The sequence below is a fragment of the Varanus komodoensis genome, unplaced genomic scaffold, assembly GCF_004798865.1.
Source record: "Varanus komodoensis strain SLA01 unplaced genomic scaffold, ASM479886v1 scaffold7_3, whole genome shotgun sequence".
NCBI classification, from domain to species: domain Eukaryota; kingdom Metazoa; phylum Chordata; class Lepidosauria; order Squamata; family Varanidae; genus Varanus; species Varanus komodoensis.
The window spans coordinates 2627030-2648040 of NW_025336480.1; the positions used below are offsets into that span (position 1 = coordinate 2627030).

The following is a 21011-nucleotide window of genomic DNA, read 5'->3' on the forward strand; positions in this document are numbered from 1 at the left end:
TAGGAAACACAGAAAAGGGGTCTATGAAAGAAAGAAATGGAAACATGGAGCAGCGAAATCAAGGGAAGAGAAGACCAGGGAGTATGAAGAGTTTGTACAGTGTATTAGCCAAGGCAAACCCACCATGAAACAGGCTGAGGAGCCTGCATCAGGTGGAAGAATGGGAGGAGTCAAGAATTGCTGCACGCCCTTGCTTCCAACACCTCTAACAGGTACTGGTGAGAGCCACATTGCCCCTCTTTCCACTATATGGCATTTGCCGCAGCGTGAAACTAGCCAGTGGGGCTCTCTACAGCAGCTGTTCACCCTCTTTCCCTCTTTGCACGCATCCAGAAGAAACAGCCTTGGATCTCCTGTCAGAGCGCCACCCAAATCCTGCAAGAACCCCACTAACACTGGCAAGAGTCCCCCAGCTGCTTCTCTGGCTGCACAGCTCTCCACAGAGCTGATGTGGCAAGGGTCAAGGTAAAGGGGACACAAGATAAGAGCAGCCCTGTGACAATGGGGACATTCCCACAGCATCTTTTCCAGCTCAGGTTCTAAAAATCCTTGGGCTGGGCCCACTAGTGGCTAACAGACTACACTGCAAATCAGGAGGTTCCTGGTTTAAATCCTATTTAATTAATTAATTGCATTTGTATGCCACCCCATAGCCAGAAGGCTCTCTGGGTGGCTCACAGCGCAATCGTAAACAATAACACAGATAAAAATAGACAATATAGATTAAAAATAGATAATAATAACTAAAACTATGTAATATAATAGAGTAAAAATACTATATAAATACAACGAGAGGATCTTGGCTCAAGACAGCAAACATTGTCCAAGAAATAAATAATTACAATTAGTCAAAATACAGTCAAACATAGAAGAAGAAAGTAGAGGAAGGAAGTTACCACAATCCAATCCCCCATTTGTAATATTGTGAGTTTGTTGCTGAACAGAAACATAGAAACAGAGCAAGTCAGAAGGGGTTTCCCGGGCCATCTAGTCTGACCTCCGGCACCAGCCGGCTCCGCTCTGCTTTCCTTCAGAAAGGACTGAAGAAGTCAGCAGGGTTACTCTGGGGAAGAAAAACCATCATTTGGGGCTACAATCAAAAAAGCCAAGTCTTGTGTTTCTAATCATTATGTTTCAGATGGCAGAGAATTAGTTGCTGTTGAGCTACGCTGACTTAAAGATAGTTATGTTAGTATTCAAATCAGGGGGACAAGATAAACATTCACATAAAATGTCAAGCCTGTGCATATTTCTGCTATTCCAAGTCTATGTTACTCAGAAGCAGTCAGAGATTATTTGTTGACATGCTACCTATTTCTTGGGAATATATGAAACAGCCAGTTTGAAAATTATCTTTCTGCTGTCACTTTCTGTTCTAGACACAGACAGAACAGAGGCAAAGAAATCTGTGGAAGGGGAAGGGGGATTAATGCAGAAGGACTTGTTGGGGCAGAAAATATAAGGAATAGAAAAGAAGGAATATGAGTGAGGGGAAAAGGACAATTAAGGCTGTGATCTTTTACCATTTAACCTGCGAGCAAACCCCACAGAATTCAGTGGAGTGAATCAGGCACGTTTCTTGGGTGGATGGACAAGTGGGGTGGCGGTCTTGAGCAGCAAATTCTGCATGTGCCAAAATGTTCCCCCCACACCCAAGGTGACAGTGGTGCTGCAGCTCCTCCCCCGTGCTGTTCACCCACCCACTCATGCGCCCAACAAGTCTGCAGAGCTCTCAGTCCCTTGCTTTGAGGAGGCCAGTCAGGTAGGCTTTCTGGAAAGCCAAACATGCCTAAATGTTGCACGTTGAGAGGTCCTTCCTTCAAGTGAGGCATAATGGGCAGAGGATTGAGGATGAGTCAGAAAAGAATGGAGGTCATTCCTGAATTCTCCAGTGTCATTAATTTCTTTAAGAGTATTCTTTCCAACCACTAAATGATGCAGTCAATATGAGAAGTATCTTCTGCCCTGTCATTTCAAGAAATTTGACCACACGGAACATCTAAAAATAAGTTGTTTTGTCTATTGTTCTTCTTAAGCTCAAGATTGAGATTGAAAAACTCCCACGACAGCAGCGCAAGGAGACCATGAAGATTAAAATGGATGAGTTTGCACGAAAGAAGGATGTTATGGTGAGCTCTAGAGATACAGTAGGGCAAGGGTATGGCATTTAATCCAAAGGGTTTGGATTCCCTTTGTTTCAAAAGAAGATGCAACACATAATATACCATGAGTGACCATACCGAGGTTCAGAAACTGCATGTTGCTCTTTGAATTATTTTGTGGCTTGCAGCTAGCTGCCTGTGGGTGCCCATGAGAGGCCACTTGCTGCTTGCAGCTCTCAAACATCTGATACTTACTATATGTGGCTCTTCTGCTGAGCAAGTCTGGCCATCCCTGTAATATACCAAGAAGCATGTTCACTTTGCTATTATCTCCTTCCAGGAGCATGAGTTTGATGCCAAGCAGACCGAAGACATGGAACAGGCCATAAAGAATATTACAGCCCAAAATCGGAAGGAGATCTGTGACAAGGAACGGGAGTGCCTCAACAAAAAACAGCAGCTTATGAGAGGTAAAAGTGTTGGGGATATTTGCAGTTTATATACCCTCGAAAGAAGTTAGCAGGGAGAAAGCAAATATGGAAGAACCTGCTTTCATTATCAATTAGTATTTTCCTCCACTGTCCTAATTATAAAGAGCCTCATGGTGATGAAAAACATGCCATGTCCTGTTCACATGCTCCAGAGTGCAAATATAATCTTGAAATTGGTTTTTGGGAACTCATCCAAGCAGTTCTAAGTTACAATTCTCCAGCAACTTGCAGCCTTGAAACCCCAAATGTACAGAGCTTGTTGAGCATCTGTGGTGCTCCAGGCTTGACTGGACTGGAGTTATCACCACTTGTGACTGTTGGCTGTACTGCATTTGAATCTAACAAACTCTGCAGTCTCTAAACATTCTTTGCTCTGCTTTTTGTCCCTTACCTGTCCTCCTTTATTGCCTCCTGTAGCACCTTTCCCCACACTGCAAAACCTGCCCCTTCAGTATTTTTATTTCATCTTTTAAATAGACATCAGCAGTGCCATGAGCACATACAATAAAAACCAAAGGGACATGGGGAACTGAGCCTCTTTCTTTCTCTTCCTGGCAAATTGCAATTGAAACATTTTCCCCATTTCTAGATAAGGGTTTAATAACCATGTATCATTTATGTTTCATCTTTCACAGACCGGGAAGCCACTATCTGGGAACTAGAAGAGCACCACTTACAGGAGAAACATCAGCTTATTAAACAGCAGCTAAAAGATCAGTATTTTCTCCAGAGACATGAGCTGCTCCGAAAACATGAGAAGGTTGTACATCTTAAATGTTTCTGTCTCTTTAGTTCTTCCTGGAGATGAGCAGCATGCAGAATTGCTGCAAAGTGACTGTCCAACAAACTGATCTGCTTGCATGTTAGTTTGATATGGTTGCTGAGACATAGTGAAAACTGAAAGTCGAATGGGTAGTTTCTCAGAGCCCAAGTGGCAGAATACTGTGGAAAATATTGTGCTGTCAGACACTGTGATTGACTTGCTATCGATTTTGGAAAAACAGGTTAATGCTCTAAGCTCAGCATGGGCCTTCTTGTTGTTTTGAACTTTAATTCCAGCTACCCAAACCAATGATCAGGAATGCTGTGAATGTTAGTCCAGAACATCTGGAAAGCACTAGGCTGGGGAAGGCTATTCTGGTTTGAAACAGATAGGCAGCATCCATTGCCATCTTTGAAGTACCTCTCTACAAACAATATGAGCGCAGAAAGTGGAGAAGCAGGCCTTGATGTTGTACAATGCTAGACTTTTCTGAAGGGAGCCACTCCATTATTTGAGAATGAACAAAGCAAACCTGACATTTGTTGAACTGGGGGCAACCTAAAATTGGCTTAACCATAGGCATTTTGAACAGATGCTTATAGGCAAAATAGAATTCATTAAGAGAAGGAAAACAATCAATTTACAGCAGGTAAGCCACAATGCAAAGAAAGCTTGACTGATATACTTGATCTTGTCCACATCTGCATCTTAGATACCATGAAGGATTATTAGGCTACTGCAGCATCGTTGTTTAGGGTTCCTTCTCTACAGTGTGTGTAGATTTTGCATGAACAGGAGGGATGGTGGATACTTTAAGGCAACAAGCACAGCCAGTTAAGATCACTTCGGTTAAGAACACAAAATTCTAAGAATAGTGAACCAGTTAGCTAAAAGACAGTGACAAGATTCTGATCTCAGGCTTCCAAGAAAAAAAATAACCTTATGGTTATTTGCATAGATTTCAGGTCATCACCAGACATTCCTAAGAACCACCAACATAGTCAATATCTGTGCAAATAAGTAGCTTTAAAGAGTATGACCTCCACAAACTGCCACTTTGTGGAACTGTTATTTGCCAGTTTTCCATGTTGGCCACAGTGCTTAAATTAGCCTATAGTTGTCATCGTGCTGCCTGTGATTATAGAGGAAGCCTTCATAAAACTGCTTGTGTTGTCTTTTTTCCTTCAAACCTGTTCACATCAGCTTTCTCTACCTTCTTCTGTACCTGCTTCTCCATCCCTACCTTTGTAGCTGGCCACAATAACTTTTGACAGTGACAGAATGTCTTGTTATTGACAAATCTTTTCCCCATGACCATGGCTATTCCAGGAGCGTGAGCAAATGCAGCGGTATAACCAGAGAATGATGGAGCAGCTGAAAATTCGGCAACAGCAAGAGAAAGCCCGTCTACCCAAAATCCAGAGGAGTGAAGGGAAGACACGCATGGCCATGTATAAGAAGAGTCTTCATATTAACTCCAGTGGAAGTGCCTCTGAACAGAGAGAGAAGATCAAACAGGTGATGTTTCTTGAGGGACCAGGTAGCAAGCTTATTGAAATGATTTGATTTTGGAGCACACATTGCATTAACCAAAATCCTCTGAGAGGGGTGCCTCTTGATGGAAAGGATGATAAAATGTACTTAGATTCTCCCTTATTGGACAACTTGCATTGCTGGAAGTCAGTAGACCCAGGCTGTTGAAATATATTTACAGTGGTGCCTTGGTTCACGAATGCCTCAGTTCACGACCAAATCAGGTTGTGAACAAATATTTCATAAAAATTTTGACTCAGGTTGTGAACTCCGCATTGGGTGGTGATTGCAATCGCGGCCATCTCCTCACCCCCCCAAGTGGGGAGATGGCTGCGATTGTGCTGGGTGGGGGGAGATGGCTGAGATGGCCCATCTTTCCTGCACAAGCATGTCTATGATTGCGCCCGTCTTTCCTGCACGAGTGCAACCACGATCTTGGCCATCTCACCACCCCCAGCACGAACGCGCCTATCTCTCCCCCCCAGTACGCCCGTGTTTGTGCCTGTCTCCCCACCCCCAGCACACCGGGATGATGGCCGCACTCGTGCTCGGGGTGGGAGGAGGAGATGGCCACGATCTTTGTTGTTCTTTGTCACTTTGCTTCACATTTTTCTGATTAAAAAAATGGTTACAGAATGGATTAACCTTATTTACATTGAACCTTATAGGGAAATTTTACTTGGCTCATGACCAATTTGAGTCACAACCAGAATCCTGAAACAGATTAAGTTCATGAGCCAAGGTACCACTGTATTTACTTTCATCCCATAACACTGACATTTAAGCTCCAGTGCCAAATAAAGTGCAAGCTACCACCAGGAGGAGTTTTCCAGCAATGGGAAACCCAGGGTGACTTTCTCTCTAACATCTTTATGTTTCTCTGAAAGGGGTAGGGGAGTCATAGTTCCAGTCCCCTACCACTCTGGCAAATGTGGTACAGCTAATATAAGGTACAGCAAAATCAACCCTCACTGGTAGGTCAGTAGAGTTCATACAAACTACTTTCAAGGGTGTACATGGGTTTGAGGACACGACTGTTAGTACAGATGCTGATGTTTTAAAAAGTGTCAATTAAAAGAAATGTTCTCCCATGTTGGTGCCTCTCCATGTGTAGCTATGCAGTATTTTAAGTTCTGGAGCGAAAAGAAAAGAAGCAGGAACCTATTTTTAATTTTTTAATCACATTAAACAGTCCCATAAATCATCACCTAGTACACATAATCCTGTAAGAAGCCATTTTAAACACCTGTGAACATAGTCTGATAATAACGGGTCTTCCTTCTGTCACAGTTTGCACAGCAGGAAGAGAAGAGGCAGAAAGCTGAGCGGCTGCAACAGCAGCAGAAACATGAAATGCAAGTGAAGGATATGAGTGCTCAGTGTGAGAGCAACATGACTGAGCTTCAACAGTTGCAGGTAACTTCACAGAAGGAGGGGCAGGCCATGCCATGAACTTGACCGATGCAGAGCTCTTTGTCCATTCTGAAAAGCTGGGTTACACAGTCCAGCAATAACACAGAAATGGAAAAGAATCCCTTTCTTTTTTAAATGGTGACATGTTGGGGTATTTGTACTTTATCCTTCCTCCAAAGAGCAAAAAATATTGTACATGGTGGTTATCCCATTTAATCCTAACAAGCAACCCTTTTAGATATGTTGCTTAAATATCTTGTTGAGATATGTTAGTCTGAAGAAGTGACTTTCCCAAAGCCAACCAGTGAGCTTCATGGCTGGCCAAAGATATGAACCTTGATCTCCCAGGTTCATGCCTAACCTTCTAATCACTACACTCACTATTTCTGAATTAACAGATGCATGAAATCTCAGGAATTGAACATAGAACGAGAAAGGCCTTTGTTGTGTTTGAAAACTGAGTTTCCATCTTGTGCCCTCCTCTTCCTAGAAAGCAATGCATGGTTTACAGCTTGACTTATAGGGCTTACAGGGCAGCAGGGATGGTGGGTTTTATATCAGCTTTTTGCCCTCCAGAAGCTTTCTAATACCTCTTCTCTCCCCTCCCCCAATATTGCCTTAAATCAATATAGAATGAGAAGTGTCATCTTCTGGTTGAACATGAGACTCAGAAGCTGAAGGCCTTGGATGAAAACCACAATCTAACTTTGAAGGACTGGCGAGAAAAGCTGAGGCCACGGAAAAAGGTGACAGCTAAAAAGTTGGATTAAAACTTCAGAGACATTTGAAATTTGAGATTTGGTGTTGAACTTTTGAATTTTGGATCAGTTTTCATATTAAATATGGTACCACACTTCATCTGTTTAATAAACTGCTAACTCGAACAGCCTCCATAATTTGGAATAGGAAGGGGGGATTGAATTGGGAAAACTTGTATCTGAATTTCTGCAAGTGAGCTTGAATTGGAGCATTTGAGCACCCCCCTTAGATACATTTTCCTTTTAACAACTGCTTCTGCATGTAATCTGGCAGAGAGCCAGGTGTCTGATAGCAGCCAAATTATTACAGCTTGAAGCATCACCTTAAATGAGCTGCTGTTTCTTTTCTGTTTTTGCATCAGGCATTGGAAGATGAACTGAATCAGAAGAAACGAGAACAGGAGATGTTCTTCAGGCTCAGCGAGGAAGCTGACAGCCAGTCTCCAGCATCACCAAACAAGCCTGCCAAATTTGTCCCATTCAGCTCTGCAGAGGCTTCATAACCCTTGGATTTTAGTAGACAAGGTGCTAGTAATACTGAGAGGAAGTCAGCAGAGAACTGCTCCCTTCCTTTCTTTGACAACTCTGGTCAGCATTTCCTCTTCGTCTATGGGAGAGGCAACCCGTGTGGCCTGAGGTCTTCTCCACTGGCAATGAGACAGTTTCACATGGAGGTGGCCATGGCAGGTGCTGACTGATGGCACTAGGAGAGCTCTGAATGAGCTTCAAGTCAAAGACCAAAAGGGGCTCTGTGCAGAGTTCATGCTGCCTGCTGTAGCTGCCATCCAGCCACTCCAGTGTTTTCTGTTTTTACTGCCTACTGTAGGGGACCTAAGAGATGTTCAGTGATTGCTGAATGCTGCTGATAGGCTGGCTTGCCTGTTCAATTGTCCAAACTGCTACCCTCCTCGTCCCAGTGTAATGGGTCAGTACTTCCACTTAACATCATGATCTTTGCCTTAATGGCTGGACGCTTGGCCACCTCCACTCACAAGCGGTTCAGTTGTGACAGCCTTACAGAAGACAATGAAAAAATTGCCTACCTTTATCGTTGCCCCAGTCTCTGTTAGTGAAGCAAATGGCTTCTTTTCCTTTGAAAGGCATCTACTCCTCATCTTGTGTTGAAGTGACTCAGTTACCTGTGAGACAACTTCTGCCCTTTCTCGAGTATGGAATAGAGGTACCAAAATGTGAAACACAGTTGCAGCTGTTTCACTTGAAACAAGTCCCAAGTCCAGGACTGAAGAGTAAGGCAGTCAGAGGTTCGTAGACCTTTTGAAAGAGGAGATTCCCACCGCTGCTATGGCTGCACGTCCATGCTTGTCTCAAAACAAGTGATTTTAAATGTATGAGCCTGGAAAAGATCCTCAGAAATTTCAGATACTAAAGAGATAGGAAATGAAAAGATGTAGCCAGCTAAGTGAAGGCTTCCCAGTCTTGTTGTGGTATAGAATCCAAGATCAGTCCTGCTGATACTGATACTGCATTCTGTCTAAAAATGGGCCAAACTCAGTTTCTCTGCTCCTCAGGACAGTCTTTGATACAGATTGGCTTCTTCTTCAGTTGTAACGCAAAGTTTCTTTTTCCTCTGATGGTGAACAAAGTCTTCTCTCTCCTAGCTCTGTTTCTGCTGCTGTTGGTCTAGGGGAAAACATGTGCTCAGGTTATAGCAAGGGCTAACGAGTTCTTTTCCAGTAAATCAAATAGTGCGAATGTCTGAGGCAGCAAGATTGCAGCTGGCCGAAGTAAGGTGAAAAGCACTTTGTTCTGCATCATCTCATGTGTGTGACTTTCATATAACAGCAAGTGCCTCCTTTGAGATTTCTTAGTCTTCTGTTACATTTATTTGGTGCACTTATTGGGTAGATCTGATTTTGACACAAACAAGCAACTGCCTGAGAACTGATTTGTGGTAATTTTTATTTGTAGTCCTTTGCCATTGTTCTGCAGTGCATCAGAAGGGTCCACATGAAGGGAGCTGCTTGTAGTAGAATAGAATGTTACGTGTTTCAGCTACTGAAGCTATTCTTCATTTCATAGGCCTTACATCTTGCAAAGACTGTTTTTTTTTTTACCAAAGACATGGTTTTTCTGCCCTGTTTTGATTTATTAAAATATATATCTCAATAGATAAAAGACCTTGTCCACTTGGCCAGTTTGCATTTCCTCATGCATATATATTTGTTGCAGCTCACACGAATTCCCATCCAAGCAGTCAGCCCTTTGTGGTAAATGCGTAATTTGTATTTATATGTGAATGAAGTACCAAACAGTTCATTGTGTGATCTCAAAGCGCTATGCATTACAATGGAAGCATGGTCCAATATTCCTTTCTGTATACAAGTGAGGACCTTTCTAGCAATTGCTTTTGTTTTCTTTTTCTAATGTATTCTCTGGTAAAATGATGTTGCTGATGGCATGATTTTTGTGCTCATAGTTAACTCACTGGAATAAAAATAGAGGCCCAGCAAATACATGGCTGCTGGCAGGCGACAGCCTTGCTGCAGGGCTGAGTACAGAGCAAGGTTGCATTAAAATTGTCAGAACTCGAATCTTGTCTGGTCAAAAAGTCTATTTAAGGAACTCTGAAATCTAGAAATTTGGGAGTCTAGAAAATGTGCAACTAGAAATCCCCTCAATCCCTTATTGGACTATTGGTATACTTTGTTGAGATCATGTGTGTGAGTTAAAGAGGAATGGAAACAAAGCCAGTTGCTGTTTTCTCAGAATTCAAAGAGAAGCCAGACTTTCTCCAAATCTTAACAGGCCCCTTTTATTCCACATTTATGTTACAGATAGTTGAATTGATGTTACTTGCATATGTGTATGTGCTTACATGCACCCTCACATGCTTTCCCACTTTTGGCCATGAAATCCAACCTTTACTGATAATTAGTTCAGTCCAGAGTTTGTGTGTCTTTGTTTCTTTATCAGTCTGGTCTCAGCTACTACCAGGAGGTGCTGTAACTTCACAAAGGTGCAATAGTTACCTCATACAATGCTTCAAGGAAGCTTCCCTGCCCCCCCCACCCCACAGTCCTCCTTTAAAGGCAAGGAGGTGTTGGCTCTTTTGAGTAACTGCTTGCTAAACTGTATAAAGCTAGCTTTTTGTTTGTTAGGATAACGTGATGTTTTTCTGCACTTCAGTATGGTCTTTGCAAATTCTTTTTTTTTTTAGTTTTTCTCCTTTTGGATAACCACTATGATGTAAATAATAATACCACAGTGAACCCCTGTGTGTGCATGAGCTACTCTGTGTAACTGTGTTGCATATGGCTTGAGGTCAGCAGTGCTGACTTTGACTTGTACAGAAAACTTTGCTTTGATGTAATACAGTTTGATACCAGGATCCTCCTCCTCAGAATTTAAAGCATCCCATCAGCAAGTTTTGGGCTCTAAACCAAACAATCTCTGAGAACTTCTGTATTGAATTAAGTTAGTAATAAACTATTAATTCTTGATATTAACTGCAACCAGTTGGTGCTGTTTTTAATTCTCTGCTGATAGACAGCCAAAAACAGCTAAAGAGTGACACTCTTTGGTAGAGAAGAAGAGCTGCACTTTCCATCAACTTTCTTTCTATCTCTGAGTGTCACTCTATTTTATATTCACACTTTTCACACTAGCAATTATTTAGCATGAACAGTGGGATAGGAGCTGAACTAAACAACGCTTTACCCTACATGTATGTGACTTAGCCATAACCCAGTTACAGAACTATGCTAGCTTACGTATCTCAGATAAAGGGCCTCCTGCAATTACCCAGGCATTTATTCTTTAGTTTGATTATAATGTTTACATGTGGAAATTACTTTTGATGCAATATCTTTGGCAGGTAAGTCATCCTTTTCAAGCAGGGTTTCCAACCATTCCTACACTGCACTTAGAGCTTCTAGCATCATTTTCAGTATTCATAAATTAGGATATAAGGAACAGTGCCTTTTGTTAATGCTTATATGGTGTAGAGGTTGGCACTTCCAAGAGTCTCCCATATCGTGCTAGCTTGAAACTTTGCTTCCATGCACTGTCCCATGCTGTTGGAGCCCCACACTTTCTTCTCTGCAGGTTGGCTTTTGTCCTATAACTACTCCTGCTTAAATGTTGTCCTTTTTAAGTGACACATGTCAGAGGGCAGCTTCCTTGTATTTGCCATAACCAATAATGTGCTCCTCTTGTACATTAAAAGCTAAAACATTTATTAAGGAATAAATTTCACAGGTTAAAGCCCACTAGACATTTTACATAATAGAGGGCAAAGAGTCAAGAGCTGTCAGTTGGCATATTTATTACATGTTTATACTGCCCAATAGCTAAAGCTCTCCAGGCAGTTCACAACAATATCCCATCATGATGCAGAGAGGAATATAATTCAAGCTCCATTCAGAGTAGAAGTGACTATCCACTTTCTAACTGTCTTACTAAAAACCAAACAGGCTGGATTCCGTGTAGGCACCACAGTGGGCATCCCCAGCTTGCCAGAGATTGATGCAGCTGAAAACTAGCATGAACAGGCTGAGAACTGCTCATTTGTTCTCAGCCAGTCATGGGAGGAGACCCTCAATATCCTGGCAAAAGAGTTGTGGGAATATTAAGTCCCCGCTGTTGCAACCAAGAGGCACATTTTTGTCTCTGACAGTGATGTGACGAACACTAAAAATGCAAAATTCAGTTATCATTCTGTTTGCTGCATGTCCTAAGGCTCTTCTGAATTTTAGCTATTTATTTTATTTATTTATTATTTATTTATTAAAACATTTTTATGCCACCCCATTCGCCGAAGCCTCGGGGCGGCTTACTATTCTATACTGTATTTTTACCCAGAAGGAAACATACACGATATACCTGCTGACAGTACCTGGCCTTATACCCCACTTAATTCTAATCCTTTATTGATGCATATATAGTCTAAATTATGTATCCCTGATGCCTAAAGTCTGGTACTGGAAAAGAAGTTTTGCTACCAGCTTAGATAATAATTTAATGGAAGCCAGATGTTCATTTATGTGGTAGAATTTTTTTAAAATCCTACAACTGGAATAGCCTTAACTTCAGCTATAATCACAGCAAAAGACAACAAATACCTTCCTAAAAGAGTTGAAGAAAAGAACTACATCAAGGGACAGAGCAATGTGCAATATTAAGGGTCAGTGATCTATAGAGTGGAAACAGAAAACATTCCCAAGATGCACCAGGCATCAGTGATGTGCACATGCAAAAATTCAAGGATACTTCAAAAGCTTGTAGCATTGGAAACTTGTGTTCAAATTTAGAATGTTGGATTTAACAATCCAATTTAAAATGTTATATGGCAGGATCAATTTGCCTATCAGTAAATCCTACTATTTAGAATATTCTGATTGCTCCTAATGGGAAGTGAAAAGGCCCAGAGAGCATGATGCTAGTGGGTGGCTTTTATAGACATTCGATAAATAAATGAAAATACATAAATTTTAAATTTTACTTTTAAATTACTTTAAAAATAAATTTTATAAATACAAATTTATAAAATTTAAAAATAAGTTTTACTTTAACAGTTTGCTGTGAATACACTGCATAGCCCCCTAGCAATACTTTTCTGTTCCAATACAACAAAACCCTTAAGCTGAACTGTAAACTCCTGAATTCAATTGATTTTCATTTAGTATGGGAGTGCCCAATCTGAACAATTCTTGGTTCTTGTTAAAAAAAACAACCCTGTTTAATGTTTAGATTAAAACAAAGTTTGGGGACTCATAAAGGGGCCTGGGAATGGGATACAGAAATACTAAAAATAAGTGATGTGAATGCTTTCTTCTCCCTTGCTGCCTGTTGTGGCAATTTTTAATAGTTTACAGGTGCTGCTGCCTTCATTTCTGCTCTGGGGAGTAAACTTTCCTTCGCAATGTAATAACAGAAGGGGCAGAATGGAGTCATCCATCACAAGAGAGGAGAGTGAAATTGTGATGTTGGGCTTTACCCAACAGGGTCCCATCCAGTTGCTTTGGACCTCCATAAGGTTAGAAATGTTGGGAATTGAAGTTTAAAAGATCCAGGGGGCAGCTTATGGGGGAAGTTTGCCTTATGATATAAACCTATATTTTAAAATGACTTAAGCTAGAGTTTCATGGAAGAGCCAACTTGTGCTGGAAATAAGAATACTCGGTATTACAATTGCTCATCCTCCTCTTAACACACTACCCAGGATCATATGACGACAAACCTTTGATGATGATGATGATGATGATGATGATGATGATGATTATAACATTTCTATGCCGCCCCTTGCCGAAACCTCGGGGCGGCTTACAACATGATAAAATACATTGAAATACAATAGTACATAATAAATTACCATTACATATAAAAATACAAAAAATACATTGATTTACAAATACAAAATTAAAATTATCAGTATAAAATAAAAATATAGGAGGAGAAAGAGAAGGAAGAAGAAGTTGCCCAGGCCAGATCATATGTTTTAACAATTGAAATGATGTTTAAATAAAAAGGTCTTTACCTGGCGCCGAAAAACCAGTAACGACGGTGCCAGGCAGACCTCTTTGGGGAGTGAATTCCATATGTTGTCCTGTCATGTGAACTCACTCATGGTTTCCCGTGATTGTTTTTTTATCATGGTTGGCAATCACAGTAAGAGCCAACAGTTGTAGGGTTGGTTTGACCGATGATGGGTGGTTGTGTTGTCTGAACCCGCATGACAAGAGTTATGTGTCAAGCTCGACAATAAGCAAGCCACTTGACAAGGGCATCAAAATCCACCTACTGCTCCTGGCCAGTGACTAGCCTGCATGCATGTGTGACAGCTGTCTCCAAAGTGCCCAGGGGCACTTGTGGGGAAGCCTGCAGGGGCTTCCCCTGCTCCATGCCATAGCCACCAGCTGTTCTGGGCTGCTGGCATCACTGGCCAGGCAGGTACTGCTGACAGCTCCCCTCAGAGTGCCTAAGAAACATTTGGGGGTAGCTGTTAGATGCTTCCTCTGTTGCCTGGTGGAGTGGTAACCTCTACCACCCAGCACCACTGCTGCAAACAGAAATGGCTCACATTGGCCATGTGGTTGCAGGTCAGGCCAAGCTGTTAATGAGTTGGCTACCCTGACCCTCATGCTGCTGCTGTGAACCAACAATGTCAGTGATATGGGGCAGAGTTGGGGTGGCCAACTCGCAAGTTGACAAATCTGATCCTGGCACCATCACAAAGAGCCAAAAGGCTGCACAGCAGCAGTGTCGCTGGATCTCTCCCCCCCTGGCTTGACAGGCAGTTTAGAGGATTGATGCCTGCTCTCCAGCCCTCCTGTTGCACGTCAGTGAATGAGTCCTCTTGACGCAATGGGGACAAGTAGGAGAAGAGGTCATAGAATCCTAGAATAGTAGAGTTGGAAGGGACCACAAAGGCCATCAGGTCCAACCCCCTGCTGTTGCAGGACACCAGCTTACACCATCCGACTCAGATGGCTGACCAGTTTCTTTTTAAAGGTCTCTAGTGTGGGAGAGCCCACCACCTCTGTAGGCAGCTGGTTCCACTGGCGGGCACAAAAAATAATGACAAAAACTGAGAAGGCAGGTGCCGGAAGCTTCCCCAATGAAGCTGGCACTCTGGTGAGCTTTCATGGGAACTGAAACTGGCCATGACTGTGATTGTCAACCAACTGCTCCCACAGTTCTCTGTGGTTGCACAAGGCAGGATGAGGAGGGAGTGGGAGCAAAACACCCAAGAAGAGCCCAGTTGCCTGTTGGGCTTTTCTATGTGCCTTGTGGGTTCAACCAACCCATTGTAGTAAATCAGCATGATGGGTTTTGTCATGTGTGAACCCATCCACTTTAAAGGACCAGTTCTGTTTCTAGAGTGTTTCTGTTTCCAGCTTCTCCACTAGATGGCAATGTATTAAAATGCTGGGTTTAGCCTTAGTTTTAAACTGTTGCCCTGTTGTAAATCAATTGCAGGCCAAAATGTGGATTTTTTCTTTGTTGATGCATTCGTCTAAATAGGATGGTCTGATCTGAAGAACTGAGCAGGGAGATAACAGGAGGCTGTGCTACCAACCTGACTGTTTTACAACAGGAGTATTAAATACTAGCACCTTAACTTGCTATTGTGACATCATCCTACTCCTGAAAGCCTAACATTATGAAGTCACTACTGGATGAAACTCACCATTACAGTCAAAACTGCCATTTGACACCACACCCCTGAGGCCTAGAGAAAGCCAGAAGGAAAAAGGAGACAGAACATGGAAATACACTTTAAGCAGGAGGACCCAGGAAAGAAAATAATTCAGATAGGCCCACAGAACTGTAAGCAGTGGATCTTTACTTTGTTCTTAACCTGCATAAAGAGCAGCGATCCTATACGTACATGTGTACCTCACCCACCCACCCTTTTCCCCTTATAAAGCAGTCTTGGTTGCTGGCAGATACAGGGTGATGTCAGTAATCTACTTAAGTGGGCAGTTTTGGAAGGTGATTTTTTTTACTGCACCAAGCACACCAAGATGGATTGCAGGGGATGCTGCTCAGGGTCATGTTCTTTAATGAACTGGTATTTATGGGCTAGGAAGTCATGGGAGCCACACCATTGAGTGTCCTGCCAAGGGTCATTTTGTGGCCACTGCAGAGTTCTTACGATTCAGTAATACCCCTAATTCCAGAGCTCCAGTCATCCAAGGGTACTTTGTAGTGAGCATGATATCAACCTCTTGTGACCTCCTTGAAGAAAAACAAAATGCCACAAGTGAGGTGTATGGAATGATTGTCATATAACAAACTGCATACACATGGCTGCTGGTTTTTTTGTTTTGTTTTTTTTTTTTAAGAGGTGATGCATGGGAACACCCTCCTTCCTGTACCAGGCGCTGGCATCTAGGTGCTTGTCAAAGTAAACAGAGCAGGCATGAGAAGCACTGGTACTTTCCACCCCTGCTCAATGATGTCCATTTGAGAAAGAAAATCTCATGCAAAATAATCACTACTGTGAGCCATTCCCATACTTAAGTGCCTCCCATTGATCTTTGCCTTTTCCCTTGGCCTCCTGCCAGTTCCCTCTAAGTGGTGGAGTGGCTTTGTGATGGTGCACAGAGATATGCAAGGGGAGTTTATTTTAACAAGCTGCCATGAAGCTAAACATGATTAATCTCAACATTAGAATAAACTGAGGTACTGCTAACGAGATTCTGGTTACCAAAGGAAGGCTGAAACGTGCATGCTGATGGCATATCTGTGGATTTAAATTGTATCAGAGGAAGCAGATTTACGTTATGACTAGGATTTCTTGATGATTAAAACCAGCTCACAAATGAGATATGCTACCTAAGGAAGCTGTGCATAGTGAAGGGTGAGGAATCCAGTTTGGGAGTGAGATTGGATTTTCTTGGCTTGGCTCCCAAGACTTTGGCCAGTTTCTTCTTTGTCCTAAGCCCACCTCCTGCAGGGCATTCACATAGGCATTCAACAGAAAGTGAGGCCAGATAAAACTAGGGTTCTGCTTCCACATAAGTAACTTGCAGGCCTTGTGTACTTTGAATAATTTAGCACAAACAAGGGGCTTGCTAACATTCCCAAGTGCTCATGGACTTGATCTCAGCTCAGCTTGCTTTCTAGACCAGAGCAGAGCCCAGGAAAGGAGTCCAGTGAGTGCAGGAGAGTTGGATTCTGCCTGCATCATTACATCCCTAGCTGTGGATTCACCCAGGGCTACAGCCCATCTTTCTGGCCAAATTTCCAGGTGTGGCTTCATAAAAATTAATGTAAAATCAGTTACTTTTAGAAAATCTGTGGAAACATGCCCATATATTTATCTTTCTGGAAATTATGTATTTAGTGTGCATGGACAATCAGCATCAGAACTGTACAAGCCGTATACAAACAAGGCATCAACCTGAGGAAGTTGTAAAAATGGCCAGTTTCAACTACCCTTACACTGACAGGATAAATCCCTGGCCTAAGGAGGACTAAGTGGTCGACTTTCTTGTTTCTGTGCCCTAGAAGAACTGGTCATGGAAATGACCAGAGGGGAGGTAACCCTGAACTAAGCTGATCTTAATCCCAAATGGTGTTTCCTAGGGGCTAGACGAAGATGTGGCAGAGGCCACAGTGCTGTAAGAGTTAATTTGTATCTAAGTAGAAAATTGTCCAAGAAGGCCTACATAGTCATATTTGATTTTAAAAGAAGAAACTCGAGCTAAAATAATTGAGCTGGTTTAAAGAAAAAGTTAAAAGAGCAAGCCAAGAGGATTAAATCTCTCCAAAGTGTTCGGAGGTTGCTCAAAACCACATTTAATAGGAACTCAGCAGGCATGTATACTGCAGGATAGGAAAAGTGGCACCAAGTCCAACAGGTCACCTGCAGGGGCACTGAAAGCAGAGTGACTTCAGAAACTGGAAAGCTTGCTCAAATGAAGAGCTCAATGCCGAGTGCAAATTTGCACAAAAGAAATACAAGAAAACTCTGTGAGATGGAAAAATATATTTTGATGAGCATATAACTAATGAGTTCAAGGCTTTAAAAATAGATCAGAAGTGGGGAAATGGGATAGAGAGGAGGTTGGACAGTTGATTGCACTAAGGAGGATAAGGAATATGAATGGAGAATAAGGAGACTGCAGAGAATCTGAATGAATGCTTTTCAACTGCCTTCCCTGAAGATGTATGCCAGATTCATGTGCACGAATTGAGGTTTTCAGGAAAGTAGTCTGAGGCATTGAGACACATAATAGTGACAAGATAGGAAGTGTTAAGAGTCTAGGGCTTAAATCTAAAGCTTCTTTAAAAATTGAAAAATAACAAATCACCAGGTCCAGTTAGTATCCACCCGAGTCCTCAGGGAAATCAAATATAAAAGTATCTTCCAACAAAAGCCTAACATTTTCCTAAGAGGACCCTTTGTATTGGAGGACCAGAGAATCGCCAATGCGGTGCTGATTTTTGAAAAGGGATCCAGAGGGATCTGGGAAATTACAAACCCATTAGCTTAATGTCTGTTCCAGATAACTTGGTGGAAAGTGTTCTTAACAGTAAAATTAATAAAAGGATGTTCTGCAGAAAAGGAATCATCATAGCTTCTGACAAGGTAATCCTGGCTGATGGCTGTTAGGGTGATCTTGGGGTTATGGCAGAAAGGTAAATTAAAATGTTGAATCAGTGTGAAAATTCCTTGTTAAATATAATTAGCAAAGAAATCAAAAACTGCACTGTGAATATCACACTGCCCTTATACAAAGTGATAGGATGAGTCCAACCACACTTGGAATGCTGTGTCTAAAAAAGGACATGGAGGAGAGGCACATCCAAAATGAACAGGGTACTGGAGCAACTGCTGTTAGAGGAAAAGATGCAGCAGCTGGGCCTCTTTTCCTGGGCAAGAAGCATGCAAAATTATGCATGGAGTGCAAAAAAGATCCTAGAGATATTTTTCCCCTCATTCTTAATGCCAATACCCCGGACAGATGAAAAGAAATACTTCTTTACATGGTACATAGTTAAAATGATGAAATTCAGTTCCACAAAATAGGGCTACTAATTTAAATTGCTTTAAAAGAAGTTTAGAACATCAGTGGCTACAAGTCAGATTCCGATGGAATATGCATTGTAGGGCAAGGCTGACAAAAATGTATTTTGTAGAAGTGATCAGTTGTCACTGCATTATGAGTGAGCTTTGAGTGCCCAAATTTGGCTTTAAAAGTGGAACAAAGGAGGCTGCCACAGGTGAGTTGTTCATCCTTAGCAGCAAGGAGCTTCCTGACCTAGGAGAGAACCTTCATAAGTCAGCTGCAAGCCTGGCTGAGTTACCAAGAAAGGCCTTCTTATGGTTAAAAGAAATTGTAGGTACAAGAGCCTTGACTAGGCCCGAAGCTCCTTGTCCACTCCAGCCACACAGAAGAAGCCAGACCTAAAGTTAGGTACAACGTTATACAGATTTTAAAGATTTTTACCTGAATGAGACATCCTGGGAGAATGAGTATCCCATCAAACATGTTTATGCTTACTCTGTCAACCATACTTCCTATTAAAGTAAATAGGAAATTTTCAAATTTGTAGTGTGATACATAAAGTCTTGGATATCAACTGCCTCTTTTTATTCTGGTATACCTTTGGTGATGATAACCTACTTGTGCTTAGGGATGCCTGTGATGTTCCTCAGGATTAGACTATGGTAATGTGCTCTGTGTTGAGCTCTCCTTGCCAGGGAACTGCTCACTGGGAGTCCAGCTGTGCTCACGCACTAGCTGTGCTGAAGCTACAATGGCTGCCCATTAGCTACTGAAGCACATTCAAAGTTGTGTGATTGCCAGAGAAAGCCCTAAAGAACTTGGGATCAGGACATCTATTAGACTGGCTTCCCCTGTATATATCCATCTGACCTTTATGAACTTCAGAGGAGTCCTTGCTGGTCCTTCTGTGACCAACAGAATATAACCATGTAGTATCTCGATGGTGTGCTTTCTTGGTGGCAGTGTCCTAGTCTGGAAAGCCCTCCCCTGTTCAATTATAGAATAGTGGAGTTAGAAGGTGCCATGAAGGCCATTGGGTCCAACCACCTGCTGTTGCAGGACACAACGTTACACCATCCCACTCAATGTGGAAGGTGGAACATGTGGCATGTGACAAACACCGTCTGCAAACATAGGTGTTCACCCAAGTTTTCTTATAATTGCACTGAATCATGTGTTGCTCTCTCTTATTGCTCCTTGTATTGTTCTTGGAGTTGTTTTTAATATGTCGATGTGAATTGCTTAGGTATTTGATTATATTAAGCAGTATATAAGTAGTACTAATAAATAATGATATAATACACTTCTTTTAGATTGCTTCAGCCATCAATATATAATCCTTGGTACCAATTTTTTGTAGTCTGCTTGGGAGGTGCTTCAGAGACCACTGAGTGTAAATTACTCTATGTTGTGATAGCCATCAAAATGTTAAGATTAATCTGCATCTGATTAGGGGTCATCTATAGCCATAGTTTCCCTCCTAGCCAGGTGAACCACAGGTGCACCTGCCTCAGGTGTGAGAAATTAGTCAAATAGAGCTACTCTGACAAGTACACACATCCATGCTATAAAAAGGGACTAGGACCATATACGCCAGTTGCTGGGTGATGTGGGTGGGAGGATGAGGTTGTGAACATGTCCCACTCGAGTTTCTCACAGGCAGCAGTTTGGCCTCTGTGATAACAAACTGCTGGACTAGACAGACCTTGGTCTGTCCCAGCACAGCTTTTCTCATGCTCTTAAGCATTATTCTGCATTTCAGATGCTTTTACCTACCTGAATTAAATGAATTCTGCCAATTAAAAATGCACATATTCTTTCCACACATGCATTTATGCAGCCTGTTTGTGCAGGCTGTATAAAAAACAGAGAAAAAGAAAAATAATTAAAATCACCTTGAATAAAATGACTCATGAATATTTTATTTCGTATCCATAAGTACTAACGATTACATACTATTAACATCCTGAATGTCCAAACAAGGCTATGATAGCAGTTGTGCAATTGTATACTTTTAATGTTTAGTGGAATCATATGTTCTTTCGTAATAGATGCTGTATCCTGCAGGAAGTGATGTGGGATGCAGGGATTTATATTACAGCATTATGACCTACTATAATAGGGCTTATCTCTATTTTTCCTGCCTTTTACGTGAGAGCCCTATTAACATTTTCTAGGGGGCAAATCCACTGAAATGACTGGTACTTACTTCAGAGTACAGATACAGAAGATCATGCTGTTCAACACCTACTTGCAGCACTTGCACAGGAGTAAAGCACTCAGTCCAGTTTATATTGTTGGTTTATATTTAAAGGCTTTTCTTTTTGATGTACAATCAGTAACAACAATGTACTAAAAAGAGAAAGAAAAGGTGGGGGTGGAGGCAGGTTGCAACACCTTGAAATGAGCTGGGATGAAGAGGGGGATTGATGTTGCTACATTCTCAATGTAACATAAGTTACTAGAAAAGC

General features: G+C 41.9%; 1 protein-coding gene across 1 annotated transcript in view; it reads left to right on the plus strand.

Annotated features, from left to right (window-relative positions):
- STK10 (serine/threonine kinase 10) overlaps positions 1 to 10533 on the plus strand; it is a 97050-nt gene extending 86517 nt beyond the window's left edge. The window contains exons 13-19 of the mRNA XM_044454325.1: positions 2037 to 2129; positions 2443 to 2572; positions 3229 to 3353; positions 4686 to 4874; positions 6180 to 6305; positions 6935 to 7048; positions 7423 to 10533. Coding sequence (XP_044310260.1) covers positions 2037 to 2129; positions 2443 to 2572; positions 3229 to 3353; positions 4686 to 4874; positions 6180 to 6305; positions 6935 to 7048; positions 7423 to 7563 — 918 coding nt within the window. The 3' untranslated portion in view covers positions 7564 to 10533. The remainder of the gene's footprint in view (positions 1 to 2036; positions 2130 to 2442; positions 2573 to 3228; positions 3354 to 4685; positions 4875 to 6179; positions 6306 to 6934; positions 7049 to 7422) is intronic.
- The last annotated feature ends 10478 nt before the right edge of the window (positions 10534 to 21011 follow it).